The sequence below is a fragment of the Chionomys nivalis genome, chromosome 10 (assembly GCF_950005125.1).
Source record: "Chionomys nivalis chromosome 10, mChiNiv1.1, whole genome shotgun sequence".
Classification (NCBI taxonomy): domain Eukaryota; kingdom Metazoa; phylum Chordata; class Mammalia; order Rodentia; family Cricetidae; genus Chionomys; species Chionomys nivalis.
In genome coordinates this window covers 82,156,031-82,175,611 of record NC_080095.1, presented here as the reverse complement: position 1 = coordinate 82,175,611, position 19,581 = coordinate 82,156,031, and the positions used below count along the sequence as shown (strand labels likewise).

Below are 19,581 nucleotides of genomic sequence, written 5' to 3'. Positions count from 1 at the left end.
CTGGGCAGCTTGGCTCATCCCAGAGTCTTCCCTGCAGTTCTGGTTCCTTATGTCTGAGAGGGACTCTCGGCTTTTACTGCTTACTCTGTCAGGGAGGGACCTAAATCCAGTAGGTTTCAGGGACTTCCTGGCCCTATTTTGAGTTGTTTACCTTCCTGCTTAAGGAGCTTCCAGCAGGATGGAAGGTTTGGATGGCCAAGGAGACTATTACACAGCTGCCTGTAATCCCAGCATTCGAAAGGTTGAGGCAGAACAACTAGATTTCAGGAGACCAACCTGGGTTACATAACAAGATCCAGTCTAAAAGGGGCTGAGGCTGTACCTCCGCGTCAGAATGCTTGCTGGAGTGTGTGAAGACCTCAGTTCCAATGACTGGGTTGGGGATGGTAAAGGCAGGGAACATTGGGGGACCAGCAAGATGGCTCAGCACTGAGCAGGTAATGGTACCTGCCACACTACATACCACGACAAAGAAGCCTGGCAATCTGGGTTTGATCCCCTGACGGGGAGAAAGTGTCCGTCCCACAAAGTTGTTCTCTGACCTTCACACGCACATTCCCCACACACTAACAGTAAACAAGAAAACAAACAAAGAAATACAATATGCTGTCTATCCATGACCTTCATCAGTCCATTCGGCATAGAAGAGTCCTAGAATAAAGGAACGGCTAGACTCCTCCCACCGTCACGAGCAGGAAGATGTAAGTCAGGATGTTCTCCTAGCGGTGAGGTTATTGCCCTTTTAATTTAATCCTTCGTCTGCCCTGGTGAGGACAAAGCACACTTCATTTCATGCAAAAGGCCTCCTTAGTGGAAAGGTCTGAGAAAACCCTCTGATGGAGGGGTTGTACACTAGATCACTTTGCCTCCAGCTGCAAAATCTATAAGTATCCTCAGAGTCTCCAAGGAGCATCAGCTGCAGCCAAGGGGCTGTTGGCAAGGAGCGGGATGGAGGAGGCGTGGGAATGGGGTCTCTCACCAAGCCTTCTTCAGCAGGTGGGAAAAAAGCTGAATGGGTACTGGAAGAAAGCTCCCAGGGACAGCATCTTTCCGTTCATGTGCAGCCTCTGGATCCCAGTCACCCGTGTCCTCATCAGAATCCAGGAAGAACTCCTGGGAATCTAACTACATCAAGATATGAGCTTGAGCACCCCCACAGCCATCACCCCGTGTCACCGTCACCACCGAGCACCTGAAATGGGGCTGGTCTAATGGGTGAGCCCAGGAGTAAAGCGTACACCATGTTTTAATATCGTGTGGAAAGTGAATAATTATCTCATATGTCATTTGATGGTAGTTATACATTGAATTGAGCTATAACTTAGAGAGAAAGAACAGAGGAACAGGTATGAATAGAAGAATTGACAGAGGAGTTATATCAGGAAGCACAGCTTTCAGTCACAGTGTGTGTGTGTGTGTATGTGTGTATGTGTGTGTGTCTGTGTATGTGTCTGTGTGTGTGTCTGTGTCTGTGTGTGTATGTGTGTGTATGTGTGTGTGTCTGTGTGTGTATCTGTGTGTGTGTCTGTGTGTGTCTGTGTGTGTGTCTGTGTGTGTCTGTGTGTGTATCTGTGTGTGTCTGTGTGTGTGTCTGTGTGTGTGTCTGTGTGTGTGTCTGTGTGTGTTTCTGTGTGTGTGTATGTGTGTGTGTCTGTGTGCGGTGGGGAGCGTGAGTGCGGGAGGTTACAGTAGGCAGCATGGCAGGGCCTTGCAGGAGAGGAGTCTCCTCCCTTCAAGTTCCAAAGAATAGCTTCCTTAGGAGACACATTTGCTGTGTTTAGCGTGACAGGAATCCTGAAGGAAAGAACCTTCGAATCCATATAACAAAGTGACCTTTCTGAGTCCTGGGTTTCTAGGGGATGGTGGGAAGTTCCCCCTTGTCACTTAACCTATATTCCGGGAGGCAGGTACTGGTTCAGACGAGTCCTGGACCTCGGAGGGGATTGGAGGGGCTGGGCTGCAGCACTGCAGGTTCCTGCCAGTTCTTTGTCCTAAGGGACGGTCTGCAGGGCTATGTGACCTGATTTTGCGATGGAGAGATAGAGGGTCTGGAATCTAACAATGATTAACACCAGCTGACTTCATAAAAACATTGAGAAACACATATGCAGCATTGATCTCTGGTTGCGCAGGGCAGTACTGTAATGGACAAGCGTGGTTGAAACAACACACAATTTGGTGCTGATCAAGTTTCTTTTAAAAGGATCCGATGAAGGAGCAAAGGTAGCAGCTTCTGGATGCATCCCCTTTTACACGGTCTGGGGTGTGCTATCACTTCCTGAAGGGTCACTCGCCCACCAGAGCGTGCGGCTCTGGCAGACCTTGCTCCCCACTGTCGTCCCCCGCCCTTGCTAAAAACCATTAGATCCATTCCTAAAGCTAGCCACCAAGCTTTAGTCCCTTATTTGGCCACTTAATTCTCCGAAAGGCTGACTACCAAAGCTCAGCAATCAAAAACCCCATTTGGTTCACCTGATGAACATGCCCAAATAAAATTAAGCACCTCACCCTAACACGGGGTTTCCCCCTTTACCTTTATAAGCTGCCATTTGCCTATGGACTATGTCTGTCTTCTCTCTCTCCAGGACAAACACCCCTTTCCCCTTTCTCTTGTCCCCTTCCCCTTCTCCCTGTACCCTCCTTTACCATCGCATCCTAGCCCATTCTAACACAGACCTCCCCTCTCGTCCTCTTAAAAATCACACCTGCGCCGTCATTAGCTGCTGTTTCCTGCCAGTGTTGCTGACAGCCTGACTGCCCCATTTCAGAGTGCTCTTCTCTAGAGGGCAGGGTTGGCGGCTGGGCACCCGTGCCCTTGGTAAACCTTCCTGTTTTCCTCCAGGCTGATCCCGGCAGCTGCAGGGCAAGTTCAGCCTCAGCAAAGCAAAACAAGTCACCCTTTCCAGGAACGGCTGAGGCTTCACCTGGGGTTGCTGGGACCAAAAGACCCAGTTCCAAGAGGGAAGGATTTTAAGTGGGAGCAAGGAGCTCTCAGCCCTCTGGGACTAGATGGGGAGGCAACAGTCTCCCCAGTCCCTGTCTGCACCGAAAATCCCTGAGACTTGATTTTCCCTTGAAAAGGAAAATGTCTTTGTTGCAAGCTCGGCTGTCTCTTAGGAAGGACGTCACTGTCTGGTTTGGGGGTGTACCTTTTGTGCTCGTGTTCAAAATAGCAGGATGGCTTTGCATCATCTTGAAAGGGAATGCTGCCAGCTCAGCCTGGCCTGGGCCGGGTGGCTTCACATGCAGCCTCTCGCGTGAGCTTGCCCTGCCTGTGCCAACCGCTCTCCTGCTTTCGCTGTCTCAGGAAGCACAGGAGCTCAACAAGGTTGAGAGTTTGTCCCAGATCACACAGAGCCCTGGCTCGACCTTGGAAGTGCAGTACATTCTGGTGCTGACCCCGCTACCCACCTGACAGGCTTGGCCGTCAGGCTCCTGCCCCAAAGCTAGTGTGCACAGCAGCAGCTTAGGGTACTTACGCTGAGGGGTATGTTCTGGCTTGTGTCCTCTGGGTCAAAGGCCTCCACCTGGTAGATGAAGCCAGGATTTGTTCTTTCTATTACATAGAGGTTTAAACCTGTTCCAAGTCAAAGGGAATAAGAGCGTCTCATCAGATAGGAAACTCCAACCCCAGGCCTTCCGGACACTGTAACTAAAGGGAACCAACGAGGCATCATGGGACAGAGATCAGCCAAGACAAGACCCAGGGAGAGACGGCCTGAGCCAAGCTGTTGGAGATCTCTACAATGCTAGGTGTCACACCTTCAGTAACTCCTCCACTGGGAGGTGACTCAGACTGTTGTTAGCGGGAAAGAGGACCAGGATGAGAGGGAAGCTGGGAGTCACTCTAGTGCCTCAAGTGTGATTGATAGTTACATTCAGATCCGTGTTTTTATGTTAAAGTGAACCGGTGAAACACACATGGACACCAGCAGAAGGCAGCAGGTATGAAGACAAGGGTGGGGTACAGGTGAGGACACAGAGGAGGGTGGGGTAGGGGTGAGGACACAGAGGAGGGTGGGGTAGGGGTGAGGACACAGAGGAGGGTGGGATAGGGGTGAGGACACAGAGGAGGGTGGGATAGAGGTGAGGACACAGAAGGGTAGAGGTGGGAGTGAGGACACAGAGAAGGGTGGAGTAGAGGTGAGGACACAGAAGGGTGGGGGTTAGGACACAGAGAAGGGTGGGTTGGCGGGTAAAGAGTTTGGTTTGAGAGGATTGCTAAGAAGCCCTTCAGATGCCAAGAGACATTGGGTAAACAGATGATATCTGAGCTGTGAGTTCAGGGAGAGCCCAGGAGAAACAATGGACTTGGGGTTCTCGTTGTTCCGAGAGCTCACTGCACACAGCCAGCACCTTGGGGTGATTTGATGGGAAACTCCCTAGTTCCATCTTCTTTATTTTTATTGTTATTAGGTTTTTGATCAGTGTCTGTGTGTGTCATGTGTTTGTGAGCTTGCCACAGCACGTGTGTGAAGATCAAGAACAGCTCTGCTGATCAGTTCTTTTTCCACTTCGAGGTCTGTGCTGCGTATGGAAACGAGGGGCTCTCCTTGTTCAGCCACTCCATCACCCCTTGTCTCCTTTTCTGTGATGTTGGGGATTGAACTCATGGCGTGATGCGTGTGATGTAAGCGTTCTACCGCCAAGCTATGTCCCCAGATTTCCATCCTTAGGGCATTCCCACCGTCTCCTAGGCAGGCCCAGAGTGTATCATGCCCAGAGAGTCCATGATGGACAAGAAGACAGCTGGGCAATGGCTGCAGAAAGGTGGCAAACTGTGGTGGGCTGAGCCCAGGATCATCTAAAAGGTTTCATTTTGAGGTGCCTGCATTCATCATTCTTCCCAGGACGGGAGGGAGAGAAAGAAGCACAGACACAAGGCTCTAAAAGCAGCTGGATGTCGTGACTGTGTGTGCTGGGGAAGAAATTTCATCTTTCCCTGCTTGTTAAGCAGCTGCCTTTTCTGAGGAAACCGCTGCTTGCTCATTGACTTTTTCCTGCTTGACTCTGTCCTGCAGGGTCCTCTCTGATGCCACTGTCTGGGTATGTCTCACCTTGCGCCAAGTTGCCTTGAAACTGAGGCGGTTCGTTCACATCTGTCACCTGGACGGTCAGGACCTGCAAGTCCGTGACACCGACATCATCCTTCACATAAATCTGCAAATCGAATACTTTGGGTCCTGTTTCGAAATCCAGTTCCTTCCCAGTGGTGACAACCTAAAACAAAATATGAGACTCTCAGCGTGAAAACAAAAAGCCCTCGTTGTATGCAAGGAGCTCTGACGAGGAAGGGAGCCACCTGCTCCTGGTGACCATCCTCACTTTCAGAGGGGGCCTCTCCTCTGACAGGGCAGCCTTAGTCCTTCCGACATAAGCCCCAGAAGGCACTCCTGTGGGTGATGCTGCTTTTCTTAGGAAAGAAAACTCTTCTGGAGACATTCTGGTGCGATGAACTAGAGATGGAAAACCTCGGAATTTTAAAACCTACCACACTTAGCACTAGACCCCTAGACAGGCCCCTAGCTACCCTGGACACAACTCTTACAAGCCCAGGGACATCTCTGTGGTTTAATTGTCCCCTAAAATGTCCCCTTTGGAAAGGAATGGCTGGTGTTGCATCACGCTGGTGTGAGCTAACCGTAAGAGGCGGTGGGGGGTGAACATTCTCAATGATTTATCGCAAGAGTGGGTTACAGAGTCAAGCCGCTTTTCTTGTTTAACCACCCTTTGTCCCCTCACCATGGTGTGTTGGCCACACTTTTCTGCAGCTAGAGGTCTCTGGTCTTGACTTTGGACTCCCAGTCTCCAGAACAGGAAAAAATCACTTTATAAGTTACCCAGTCTGCAGTATGCTGCCATAGGAGGAGATATCAGAGTGAGCCGACTTCCAAGATTAATCTCTGTCTTTCCTGTTCTCTCCACCTCCATCTTCCCTCCCCCTCTCCTCTCTGTCTCCATCTCTCTCCTTTTGTTCACATTAATGGGGATTGAACCCAGAACCTCACACACACTAGGCTACTCCTGTACCAGCGCACTGTAACCCTAGCCGAAGGACGTCCTTTCTTCTAGAGCTTTGGCAGCTGATACCGGGACAATTGCATCGTGTGATGAAAGCATTCGGCTCTGGTCCTTGACTCTACTGAACTTCTGTGTGCCTCAGGGGAGTTGCTTTCCCTTCAGCTTTTCTCCCCACATGATTATAACTCAGGGAGCCATCCCTGTGCTAGGCGAGCCGCTGACACTTTGTAACAGAGATGAGGACCAGGAAGGAGAGGACTTCGTTGTAAGCTGTCTCTGTTTAGAGAGGGCTGCACGGAGGAGGTGGCGCTATCAGGTTTGACCTTGCGAGATCTTGACCAGTTACAAGAAGAGATGGTAGCCACAGGTGTGAATGTGGAAGACGGGATGGGTGAGGGTAGAAAGGGAAGAGGCAGCCTGGCGTCTTCAGAGAGCCTGTCTGTGTATAGTTAATCAGAGCTGGGCCGTCTGTTCTGTCTATGGATGATGAGGCAGAATAGCACACCATAAGCAGGGACTGTGAGCCCAATGAACCAACTTCAAAGCTCAGTTTCCTGTTAAGTGGTTTTCCATGCCTCAGTTTCCGCATCTGTGACACGAAGATAACAATAACACCTGCTTCACAAGGCCACTGAGGAGCTTGAATGAGCTGATTTGGGGGTTGTGATCAACACCATCCAGCAGTAAGAACCTTGTGCAAAGGTTGACTTCACCCTTGAGTGGCAGAAACTGGTGGGGAGCACACACCCAGCTGGCCAGTAGACAGTCCAGTCCTGCTCCTTTATCCACCAGCTTCCTGCTCAGCCTGGCACCTCCTCTGCATCCTGTTAGGTGGACCTTTTCCTTCCACATCACCTACTGCCGCTTCCCTCTCCTTGGGAGCTAGCTGGGGCACTCCATAGGAAACAAGTACCTTTCTCACAAGCATCCAAACTTTACATCTTAGAACCAAGGGATTGTGCGGCCACTAACGCAAATGGAAAAGCTGGTCTCATCGGCATTCACAAATGTTTATGGATCTACCTCTTGCAGAGCTGTTTCTGGTGTTTGCTTGTCGCGGCAGCCGTAGGTTGGTGAACATGGGCTCCACTTCATGTATGAAGGAGCCGAGTCAGGGAAGGGACCGGGTGGGAGTGGGGAGCTTCAGTTGGGCTGCAGAATTCTGGAGTGAAACAGTAAGTTTGACTCTGTGTACCTGGGCGTCGGCTTCTTCTTGAATGAAGCTGAGCAGAGTTTGGGGTCCATAGCGCTCGGAACAGTTAACAGGAAAAGAGCAGAGTCAGACTAAGGCCTGGGAGGCTAGAGAGGCAGGCACGGCCTCCACAGGACCTTGGAGAGCTCCTTGGCTGCTGCTCGGCCCTACCTGTTGTTCCTCCCCTGCCTGGGTGGCTCAGAGCTGTCCTTAGAGTCATTTGTGGAGGACACCCCCCCCCTCCCCGGGCATGACTAGCCCTTTAAGGTTGAGGAGACTCTGCTTGGCAGTAGTAGGTTCTAACCATGAATTAATAGCTCAATAAATCTGTGTCTTTTGTTTTATTAAATGAGACGACCTGGTCTCCAGTCACAGCTCAGGTACATAATAGCTGTGCAAGCTAGGACCAAGCACTCAGCCTCTCTGTGCTTCATTTTCCTCATCTGTGGACGGAGACAATGTTAAAGCTACAACCACAGTACCTTGAGGACTTCAAGAGCAGGAGTGTGTGAGTCATCTTCAGTGGCGTCCAGAGTGTGGGATTCAGACTGTGAGTGTAAGCGTTGGCAGGGCTTAGGGGAGCAGCCTGGCAGCCAAGAGCAGGCCAGGCATCAAGAATACATAGCTGAATCTTGGAGCCAGCATCTGGTGCCGAGAACTTTGGTGGGATAATGGGGTGAGTTTGGCTGAACCCACCCCTGAGTAGAGAGACGCTGGGCTCTGGCCACAGGGCCTGGGTTCTACAAGGCAGCTGTAGGTCCCTAATCTTCCTGCTTCTCTGAAGCTCCCCTAGGGATGCAGAGGATGAGCTACATTTAGGACTATCAGTGTACACCACAGGGAAACAACTGAGTCTGGATCAGGCAGGCCTGATCCCGGTGTGTCCCACAGGGACCCCAGGGACCCACAGCAGAGCTGACTCTGCCTTTAGGAGGCTGGGGAGGAGAATGCTGAAGGCCAGCAAGTCCAGACCCTGGATCCTGAAGATGTCTTCAGGTTGGCTTTCCCTAGGGGGAAGTGGGAACTTTGGGAAAGACTCAAATGGCAAACTAGACAACAGAGCAACCGTGGCATGACCCTCGAGTCTGTGAGCAAACACGCACACTGCGGGTCTAGACACTGAGACTTCTGCTTACATGTGGGTGCATGTCTTTCATATTGGAAATACTTGTTCTTTCAGAATGTCCCTTAAAAAGTCACAGCGTCACAGCACAGTAGACTCCCTAGGTTCAAGGTCACCAGAACCCGAAATGTCAAGATTCACCTCCTCCGTTCCGAAGAAAAGGGTCAGCCCGTGCAGACTACCACCCACTAAAACAGGAGGCCAGAACGTGCTGTTTTGGGACTGCTGAAGAAGGGAAGGAAAGGCCAAAGCCTGTCGGGGCATCTAGCACAGCCGGTCTGGGGTGCCGTGGCAGAAGGGAACTGAGAGCAGTGGTGGAAGAAAGGGTTTCTGGAATGCTTTGCAAAAGGGGAGCAAGAGCCAGGGGCTGCTCACCTCAAAGTCGGTCCCCGATAGTCTGTTCACCCTGAAGGCCTCAGTGAAGGGGCTTGGGTTGACGACCATGGGAAATCCTGGCATCACAGGCGACGACGATACTGATAAATTCACAGAGAACTCATGCACCAAAGTCGCAGGCGGCGCATTCTCTGCCACGGTGCTAGTGGCAGGCAGGTGGATCAGGTGCAGTGCCTCTACTGCAGGTTTAAACAGAGACAAGGAGACATAAACACACAGCTGTTGGCTTCCATTGCTCGGCCTGGGACTCCATTTCGTGGCAACAAAGGGGACTTGGTCATTCCCCGAGACTGCTTTCTAGGCACTGCAAAGAGAAATGTGAAGTCTTTGGGAGCCAAGGGAACAGCCAGACCAAGCAGCCATGAAATCTGCTGCTGCTGGGGAACAAAGGCTCTGGTTCTCCCTCCTCCCTCCCAGCCCTGTGAAGAGCCAGGAAAGGAAAGACTTAAAGGCCTTAGTGTGGTGGTGACATCACCCTCTCTCTCGCAGGCCTTAGCACGGTGAGGACGCCTTCCTCTTGCAGGGGCCCAGAAGATTCGGGAAGTTTGTTTTCCTTCTTGGGGCAATGTTGGATTTATGAGGTCGTGTGAGGACGGGGTGTGCACGACTGGAGACTCCAGAATCATGGGAGATTTCTCCTCAGCCGTTACTAATGTCAAGGGTAATGGATGGTTTGTTGCTGGAGGCTGTTCTGGGGCTTCCTGTGGACGATCAGTCGGTGTGATTAATACTAATTTCACAGAGGAGAAAATGAGGGAGTCAGGAGGGCACATGGGTCACTTTGGACTTCACCAGAGATACAGAATTTTATCATTTAAGGGGGGAAGACTGGGAACATTCTAAGGTCCCCATGATACTGTGACAAACTTGACCACTACAGAGGCCGCATTCTCTCATGATTTTATAATCTCGCTAACTATAGTGAGCTGGGGCGGTGTGGTGGTTTGCATAGGAATGGCCCCCATAGACTCGTATTTGAATGCTTGGCCCATAGGGAGGGGCACTACTAGGAGGTGTGGCCTTGTTGGAGGAGGTACGTCACTGTGGGGGTGGGCTTTGTGGTCTCAGATATGCTTCAAGCTAGGCCTAGTGTGGCAGTCTACTTCCTGTAAGAGGTGCCCTGTCCCTCTGGTGACCTCTTCTCAGGATAAGGTCACGTGCCAAGATCATGCAAATGAAGAAAAAAGCTTGGAAGCCTTCACAGGAGATACCGACAATAAAGGTAGCCGTGGTACAATGTCAGTGCCCCATTCCCCAGATCCCCTGCCAACAGAGAAGTAGTCACCATGGCAGCAACTGCAGTAATCCAGAGGCCAGGGTCTGTGTGCTGGAGTGGTACATTAGTGAGATGCAGTGCTCAGAGTATTAATCCTCATCCCTCGGGTTCCTCAGGTAAGGCTGATGGATGTCCCAAGGCACCCAGCTCAACATGATATGTCCAGAGGTGACCAGCCAAGCTGTAGCAAGGAGGTCAGAGGCTCAAAGCAAACTCTTCTCCCCAAGACACCTCATTTCCATCCTGAGGCTGACCTTCCAGAAGGTTCTTTTGGAGTCTGGCAAGCAGGCAAGAGGCTTTAATGGACTTTGACTTACACATGTGTCTTAATTAAGAATCAAATTAGATTTGCTGGCATCTAACACATGGACAAAGGAGAGGCAGGTGAAGATGGATTGGCAGACACAGAGCTGCAGCATCTTGACACATGGAATGCTTGTTTCTCATGAATCATAGCCTTTCTGGGAATGGGCTTCTGGAGCCTCCTCCTGAGATCCAGTGTTAAGACAGTTAAAGCCTTCCTCGCTTCAATTACTGACAGGAAGCCGACCACCCTGGTTCCCCAACACCATGTGGTAATTCTATAGCTCTGATTCTGAGACACAGTCTGCCCTCACCTGAAACTGTATCAGCAAATACTCCTTCAGGGACAGTAAGATGGGATCCATTGGGTAAAGATGCCAGCCATGCAGGCCTGACTACCTGAGCTCAATTCCCGGAACCCATGCAGAGGTGGGAGGTGAGACCTAACATGTGGAGGTCAGAGGACCACTTTGCAGAGTTAGCTCTCTAGTGTCCTGAGCATCCTGGGACACACCCCCACCACATGTGCATGAATGACAAACACACAAGCGAGCTGTCCTTTGTCTTCTCTGTCAGTCACAGAGGGCGAGGGAAAACTGCTCTGTGGAGCAGAGACCTGAAACAGGAAACCTTTGGCTTCACTCCTGCTTGACCCTGTGACTGAACTGGACCCTGGTCTTCTGTGAGACTCCAGTGTCAACTCTATTGTGGCGCTGGAGCTACCCAAATGGCTGCTAATCACCCCCAGGAGCCTAATGACAAGATCTATAATTCTACAGTTTGTTTTAGGGGAAAAATGCTGTAGAGCAAAACCACAAAGGAGACTCATCATGCTGAAGGCTGCCTCTTTACCAGAGGTTCAGAGCTAGGGCCAGGCTCCTGGTGTCCCTTTTTCCTAGGGCTTTGGAAGGATGCACTTTGAACCACGATGCACACAGGATACGTCTTGGTTCATTTGGCGGACAGTAGCAGAATACCACCAATCAGGAAATCCACAGACTTATGCATGCTGGGAGGTCCTAATTGAGGGTTTGCACATGGCGAGGTCCTTCTGGCGGTTCCAGGATATGACTTTTTAAAATGAGTAGGGTTTAGTTTGATGTTCATTTGAGATAGGATCTTGTTTTGCAGCCCAGGCTGTCCTGAAATTCACTAGGTAGCTCACGCTGACCTCAAATTCATGGCAATTCTCCAATAGGACAGGGAAGAAAAAAGTGGCCCTCAGTATAGATTCTGACCATCACGTTTGCTTGTAGCTATCAAGAAAAGGCTGTGTTGGTCTGCGTGCCTCACTCTGCCGTTACCCCGAGAAGAGCATTTCCCAATGCCATGGAGGTGGGCAAAGCGGGCAGGAGAGCTGGGAGAGAGACTCTTCTGAAGTCAGCTCTGAGAAGAAGAGAAGCCTTCTGTAATCTCTTTGAATGTCATATATACTGCAGGAAGACTTTCTGGAAATTGCCTCTCTTCCTGAGTTTTCAGATGATGAGGACGAGAGCATTGAGAAGCAGTTGCAGGGGCCAGAGAGACGATGCAGCCGGCAAAACACCTGCCGCACAAGCCTGCTGACCTGAGTTCTAGGGCCCACATAAAGGTGGGGAGGGAGAACTGACCCCTCCGGACTCCACCGGTGGTCCTCTGACCTCCACACGTGTGTGTGGCTCACATTCCCGCCCCAATACCACATGCACAGAATCATAATTAATAAATTTTTTTAGGCTAGGCAGAGGTAGCACATGCCTTTAATCCCAGCCCTCCAGAGGCAGATCTCTGTAAGCCAGCCTGGTCTACAGAGTGAGTTCCAGGACAGCCAAAGCTACACAGAGAAACCCTGTCTTGAAAAATCAATAATAATAATTTTTAAAGCAGTTACGGGAGTTGAAGAGGTAGCTCAGTGGGTAAGAACACTGATTGCTCTTCCAGAGGACTCGGATTTGATTCCCAGCACCCACGTGGCAGCTGACAACCACCTAGAGCTCCAGTTCCAGGAGATCTGGCACCGTCTGGCTTCCGTGGACATTCATGCACATAGTGTATAGACATCCATGCAGGTAACACACACACACACACACATTTTATTTATTTATTTATTTTTTTAGTGACAGCTATATCTAGTTTCATAAGAGGAATGAAATACCGAATCACAAACCTTTTTGGATCTTCTGACACTGTCTAGCAGGACTTCGAACCCAGCTGACAAGATCAGGGAACTTTCTCAAGACCCTCATGATTGCCCCTGTCTGGAGCTCATGGAAAAACTTCGGTCCAGCAGCCTGGTGCTGTTTCGTGTTCATATCAGACTCTGGACTCCAAGGAAGTCCCTTACTCCCCAGCACCCTGCTATGCTGTGGGGTAGCACAAATGCTAGTGTCCTAGAGGAGGCTTCTACAAGTATAAACAGCTTCCATACACCTCGGGTTCAAGTACCCTGGGCCCTCTGATGGGTCCTTCATTTTCTGGCTGGTGAAAAACATGTGGTCCTTGGGTGCTTATGAAGTGCAAAGACTTTGGTCTCAACTCTTCCCCGTGGATACAGTCAAGCCAAGCGTTTATCTCATTTCTGCTCTCTGGGGATTTCCTTTGTGAGTCATTGTCAGAATGTCACGTGATCGTTTCCCAAACAGAAACTTTCACTTTCCCTCATCTTGGTAGGAGAACGGGAGGAAGCTGTGTCAAGTACAGACATGAGGTAGGCAGGAGATCTGAGCTCCACATTTGCTGACGGTTCACCAGTAAATGTGAAAGGCACAGACGCACGTGTGCCGGACTCCGAAGAGATGACGAGCAACTCAATTCAGTACATACTGGATGCCATCGTGATGGTGGCCGCCCACAGAGCGCTAAGAGATGTATAAAACCTGACATTGTTAAGCTGACATTGTACCTGCAGAGACAGGACAGATCCTTAGAGCGTGTTGAGCACTTGGGCATTGTGCTGAGCCGTTGGCACAGACAACACACAGAGACAAGGGCCATTCCACAGTGCAGTGGGAAGAGAGAGGGTCTGTGAAGAACCAGAGCAAGAGGGAGGGACCTGGAGGGTGTCAGGGCCTGACAGGGGCCTTGCAGAAACTTAGGACCTGAGAACTAGAAGAAGAGGCTGTTTGGTTCTTTGAGGCTGCGCTCGTATTCCTCTGTGCTGAAGGTGGTGCATGCTGTTTGCTTTCACACCCAGAATTCCCCAGACCCCTGCAGTTCTGGGGTGACCATTACGATCAGAGTCTCAGACTCAGAAAAAAAAATAGACCACATCATAGAAGTTCACCAAAAAGCTAGGACTTGACCGTGGTGGGGAACGAGTGTTTGGTGTGTAGTCTGTTAGGCCAGAGAGATTTCCATAGGCAATCCCAAGGACCCAAGTTCTCGCAAACGGTGCGACCTGTTTATCCCACACATCTGCTGACAGTGTTCCAAGTGACAGGGTTCGAACAGAAGCTGCTCTTCGAATTCCACGTAACCTCACTCCTCCCTAGTGACAATAAATGTTACCACCTCTCAACACAAACAGTATAGCTCAGAAACTTGTATTTCTGGGGAACCTTCAAATGTTTACATCAAGTAAGCACCTGGACTGTTCATGGCCTACTTTAACTCTGTAGGTCTGCCCTCCACGGGCTAAAGCCTCAGGGGGAAGTGGGCTCAAAATGAGGAAGCCCAGTTATTTTTTTTTTTATTAGCAGATAAAAGAAAAAAACCAAATGTTCATTTTTATGGATCTTGGAAAAGCATTTTGATTTAAAAATCCATTTTGATTTAGAACTAATAATCCAGATAAAACCATCTCCTAAATGGAGAAAACATTTCTGCTTGACACCAAAAGCCAGCTAGCATCCTGCCTTGGGGTACAGAAGCAGGAGCGAGCACTCTTCTCATTAGCCGTAAATGGTCAGCAAGGACAGGCTGGCAGTTCGGTAAGAGAAAGAAATGGCACACGGAGCCGTGGAGCAGAGGGCTCCCCATGTTCACTGTCTCTGCTCCCGCAAGTGCATTCGGATCCAAGGGGAAACCGTTAGACAGATGGTGAGACAGAGCACTAACCGGCATCCGTACATTCATTGTATGACAGTAAGCTAAAAGAGAAGATTTTATTTACAAATGTAAAGGAAGAAAAATAGCTACCCACAAATACTGAGATCTGAATGTAAATACCCACATAAAGGAAGCTAACCTACCCGTGAGGGAAGCAAAGGAATATTTGAGCAGATCTCAGAAGTCTGGTTAGGGGACGCAGGCACAAATCTTCTCACTACTCTTGCTAAGCATTTCGGTTCCAGGTCCTTCTCTCAGTGTTTCACGTACGTAACTCACCAAAGTTGCAAATTATCCCTAAGTTAACGTGAGTGAATTCCATTTATCATGCATCTATTACTTACTCAGAATATAATATTTAATTTAAAAGTCTTAATTTCAATAATCCAAACTGAAAGTATTCTTTAAAATGATACAAGACTCTGTGAGAGTTTGAAGCTAGCCTGGTCTACAAGAGCTAGTTCCCGGACAGGCACCAAAGCTACAGAGAAGCCTTGTCTCAAAAATATCATATATATATATATATATATATATATATATATATATATATATATATATATATATATATCATGGGGCCTGGAGGGATGGCTTAGGGGTTGGGAGCACTTGCTGCTCTCCTGGGGGACTTGGGTTCAATTCCTAGCACCTAATATGGCAGCTCATGGCTGTCTGTAGCTCTAGTTCCAGGGGACCTGACACCCTCACACAATACCAGCACACATAAAAATAAATACATCTTTAAAAAATAATAACCCAAGATTCTTGAAGCTCTTGAATGGGAAGAGAGAATATAGGAAGTGCCAGGTAGAGTCTTGGGCCTATCAGGACTGGCCTTTGCTCCTGGGGAGACAGTTGCCCCTCCATATCTGTTTCCGGGAAAGATGACTTCAAAGTCAATGCCTTGAAGGAAAACTGTCACAAAAACTGACTTGATGTCCAGACACAGCTGGGCTCTGAGAAGCCCTTCCCCACCTTAGTTCTCCAGAAAGACTCCTTGCCCAGGCCAGTCACAACAGAGTGAGGCTTGGACAAGCCTGGGTTCTGCTGTGGTTCTCTAAGTGCACCCCAGGGTGCAGGTCACCCCAAACCAGCTGCTGCTAAGTGCATCCACTCCAGGACCCCCGGCCCCAGGGAGCAGGCCACCCTAAACCAGCTACCTCTAAGCACATCTGCTCCAGGACTCCTGGCCCCAAGATGCTGGCCACCCCAAAGCGCCTGCCTGTTACCCCTCATAGCCAAGAAACCTTCACAGGAATGCAGCCTCACAGTGGCCCAGTCCTCTTTGGGGACATCCTCACAAAATGGTGTCCAGCAATGCAAGCAGGCCAAGCAAGGCTTCAGAGTGCACAGAGCTCCTACCTGAGGTGACTCCCAGGACAGCAAGGACAATAACTGCCCCCCGCATACTGGATGGGTCCCTGTGTGTGTGGCTGTCCAGGATCTTCATCCAGCATTCTAACCCACATCTATTCCAGATACCAAAATCTTCCTTCCCCTCATGACTTGGTTGCCAGGCAGAGAGTCAAACAGGCCTTGGTGGTAACTAAAGGAGACGCTAAACACTGTCGTCTGTTTGTTCTTCGATGACCTACGTGTGTGATAACCTGCTGTCCAACAGGGCAGCTACTTAGCCTAAGGTCTGTCCCCAAAGTCCTCATCCAGATGTCTCCACAGAGAGCTCAAGAGAAGTCAGAAGAGCAAAAGGGACACGTTGAGATGGTGGCTGCATGTCCCTGTCATGAACACGGTGGTCTCAACCTCCCTGTAACCAACCAGGCCTGCTGTCATTTGCCCACTCAGAGCTGCACATGAGGGGTCTCTACTGACTGGATTGAGACAAATAAGACTCAGACTTGGAACTCCCCGAGACTCAGACAGTCGCTAAGAGCTGGGACCCAGTGTCTCCGTGAAGCACACACCTGGGAGAGGTGGCCCTTGACACCGGTTAGTTACTTTGTGTGTTGCTATAACAAAAACCTGGCGCAAGCGTCTCAAGGCAGGACAGGCTGGTCTTGTCTCACAGGTGGAGGGAATGGTCTTCTGGGGAGGGGGGCTTAGCAGTAACCTCAGGCAGCTGGCACGCTGCAGCTGCAGTCAGACAGCAGCATGCGAGGGATGCTGGCGCTCAGCTGGCTGACTCCCTTTTATCTAATCCGCAACCCCAGCCTGTGTAATGGCACCATCTATATTTAGGGTAGATCGTCCCACCTCAATGAAGCAATTTAGAAACTAGCTCACAAACATTCCCGGAGGTGAGTGTACGAGGTTAACTATCTCAGACACTATTTGCCACCACTGCGGGCCCTTCCACAGCCCCACAGGCTGGCTGAGGAATACTGGAGTGGAGCTTCTGCCCACTAGGGAGTGGTGTGTTCCTTTACAGGATTCCCATGACTATGGCAGAACCATGCCAAGGCACAAAGAGAGGTGGTGAATTATCACAGCCTGGCTCCACTGTCACTCAGAAAAAAACCCAAAATGGGTAGCAGCAGGCCTGGGGAAGATGACTGAGGAGCAGTAAGAGAGTAATTGGGTCAGGGGAAGCTCCATCTCCTCCATCCATCCATTCCCCCACAACAGGTGGCTGTCTGCTCCTGGGGAGGGGCAGCCCAGCAGCCCCAGATGTGGAGGGGTTGGCCAAGCCCTCTGTCAGGGATGGAAGTGGTGAGGAGAATCCCGGGGGTCCTGAAGAACAGGCAAACCTGCATGCAGACCGGGTCAGCCTGAAGGAGTCAGAATAGATGACAGACTGAGCAGGCTGTTAGAGGAAGGGGGCCTGGTCCCTTGTCCTTCCTCTCCGCCCAACCCTCTTCCCAAACCTGTAGGGCAGAGAGGAGGTGGCAGGAGCCGTGCAGGCAACTGCGCCATCCTGGGAGTGAAGGGTGGCAGGAGATGAGACTTAAGTTGAATTTAGATTTGTAGGAGCCTGAATGGTGCTGCCATGGATAACTGGGGGACAGAAAGCAGTGTGCTAAGGGACAAGAGCAATTCAAGTGCTCAGGCAGGAGGATTGCCAACCTGCTACATAGTGAGGGTGGAGGTAGCAGAAGTTACAGAGGCAGACACTGCCCTAAAACCAGATGAGAGAGAGAAGGCTAGGGAGGAAGGGGGAAATAGAGTATCAAATCTCTGTCGAAGTAGCAACCTTTCGGTCCACTGAGGGGGGGCTGCTCAGTGAATCCCTCCTGGGCCACAGGAAGTCAAGGCTCAGAGACAGGTGACCCCCTCAGCTGCACTGCCAGTCAAGACTCTCCTTAGAACCCCGGGACAGCAAAGCTGGCTCCTCTCCCTGCATAGTCTCCAAGGGTCCTCTGGGTCACTGCCCTGGCTTAGGTCCTTGCTCCCAGCACAGCCTCCTCTATGGCCCCAGGGCAGCCTACGGGCTTTCAGGCCCATTTCACAAGAGCGTGAGAATCTGATCCTTCCCTTTTCTGCTAAAATATCAAACCACTTTGCCCTTTAGTTAACTTTTCCTGGATAAAGAGGAAGATTCGGAATGCTGGACGGCTTCTGTTTGAAGTAGCTAAATGATAAAAATCACAGGCTATGCTGCATGACCTTTCGTATCTCGGTTCCACTTATACCTACCTGTAGATGCGGGGAAGTAGGACCTGCTGTCCACTGTTACTGCAGTGGGGAATGGGACAGGTAAGGGAGCTGCTTATAGCACATCTTCCAACAGTGGCTCACCCTAGGGGGACACCTGCCAGGCCAGCAAGAGAAGCATAGTGGGTGTGCAGCATTCCCTGGCTGGCTGAAAGGAAGAATCCATGACAGTCACCAAGTTACCAATTCTCACTCCTCGGTTTTCCCTGTCATGTTAGTTACTGTAAATAATCCGTTTCATTATGCATAATTAAAGCTGAAGTGATGGCTCAGATTAAGTTATGGAAAACGTCAGAATAATTAAGGCTTTGAATTAAAGAAACTCACATCTGTTTAATTTTCAGCCTGGATACACAGTATTTTAATGCTGCCCTGTTACGCTGAGTTCATGTCGGTTCCTGTTCCCCCTCCTCCATCCAGCTTCCCCAGGGCATGGGGGCCACATTTGGGAAGGGGCTGTGTGTTTGCTTGTTTTCTCATGTACACAGCTCTGTTTCCAGCCCCAGAGTGGACGCCATCGCTAGGCCTTGGTCCTTCTAAAAGTACAAGGTTCAAATGGAGGCCCTCACCTGCTCAGAAATCACAACAGCTACAAAGAACCCTGAGGGCCTTGCTGTCTTGTACCTGGATTCCAGGGTGCAGAGCTATTTCAGTCTCTAAAATCTGTCTCCACAGGAAGACGAATGAGGGACCTCATAGTCCTGGGCCAGAACTTGGGGGGGGGGCAGGAAGCCTTCTGTGAGTTCAGTTTTCAAGGGAGTTCTCTGGAGTAGCTATATGTCCGGTGTGTTAACAGTGTTGCCTTCTGATATTTGACTCAGAACCTGGATCACATTTTTTTCCTGTAATCTATATGGACTTGAAGTAAATAGAAAGGGAAGAAATTGAAGCTGTGTGGAGAACGTTCAATTGTTCTGCTCCTTTAACCATTTTGAGGGTGTGAGGTCCAGATGACAGTGAACCTCCTTACCATTTTAGTTGTGGGACATGCATGCCTCTCCGTGCAGCTTGGAACTCTGGCTTCCAGTAATGTGGACCCTAAGGCAGGACGTGTAGGGTTTGCCGTTCTAGCACCTTGAATCTGTGTCCCCCCCAGGGCCACACTTGTAACAGGGACAGTATGCTATTGGTGCGTAGCGTCGGCAGGAGTGAAGCATGACCCCGTGTTCTAATATCTGCACCACATCAGCCACGCCTACACACCCGCTTCCAGGCAGTCTTCCCAGGCTCTTCCAGGCAAGGGGAGCTTCACATTTCTCTCTTTTTCTTTCTTCCTTTAAAAAAAATTAACCATATATATGGTTAATTATATATATTATTTATATATAAACATTTATCTATATATATTTATCTATAATATATTTATTTAGTATATAGATATAATTTATTTTTATTTTATGTTTATTGGTGTTTTGTCTGCATATATGTCTGTGTGAGGGTGTCAGAAGCCCTGGAGCTGGAGAGATGGCTCAGTGGTTAAGTGCACCAGCTGCTCTTCCAGAGGACCCTTGTTTAATTCCACCACCCACATGGAACTTGGCATTTATATGAGCCCTAATTTCTTCCTATTTGACAAGGTACCAGGTGCATAGTTAGTCCAACAATTGTGGAATTAGTGATGCACTTTGTATGTGCCTG

The 19,581-nt window shown here is 49.9% G+C and overlaps 1 protein-coding gene across 1 annotated transcript in view; it reads right to left on the bottom strand.

Moving 5' to 3' along the window:
• The window catches only part of Cdhr3 (cadherin related family member 3), a 62,843-nt gene extending 47,016 nt beyond the window's left edge, over positions 1-15,827 (bottom strand). Inside the window, exons 1-4 of the mRNA XM_057782855.1 lie at positions 15,697-15,827; positions 8,712-8,911; positions 5,058-5,220; positions 3,480-3,577 (exon numbers count right to left, since the gene is read on the bottom strand). Of these exons, the coding sequence (XP_057638838.1) occupies positions 3,480-3,577; positions 5,058-5,220; positions 8,712-8,911; positions 15,697-15,784 (549 nt within the window). The 5' untranslated portion in view covers positions 15,785-15,827. The remainder of the gene's footprint in view (positions 1-3,479; positions 3,578-5,057; positions 5,221-8,711; positions 8,912-15,696) is intronic.
• Positions 15,828-19,581: the final 3,754 nt, after the last annotated feature.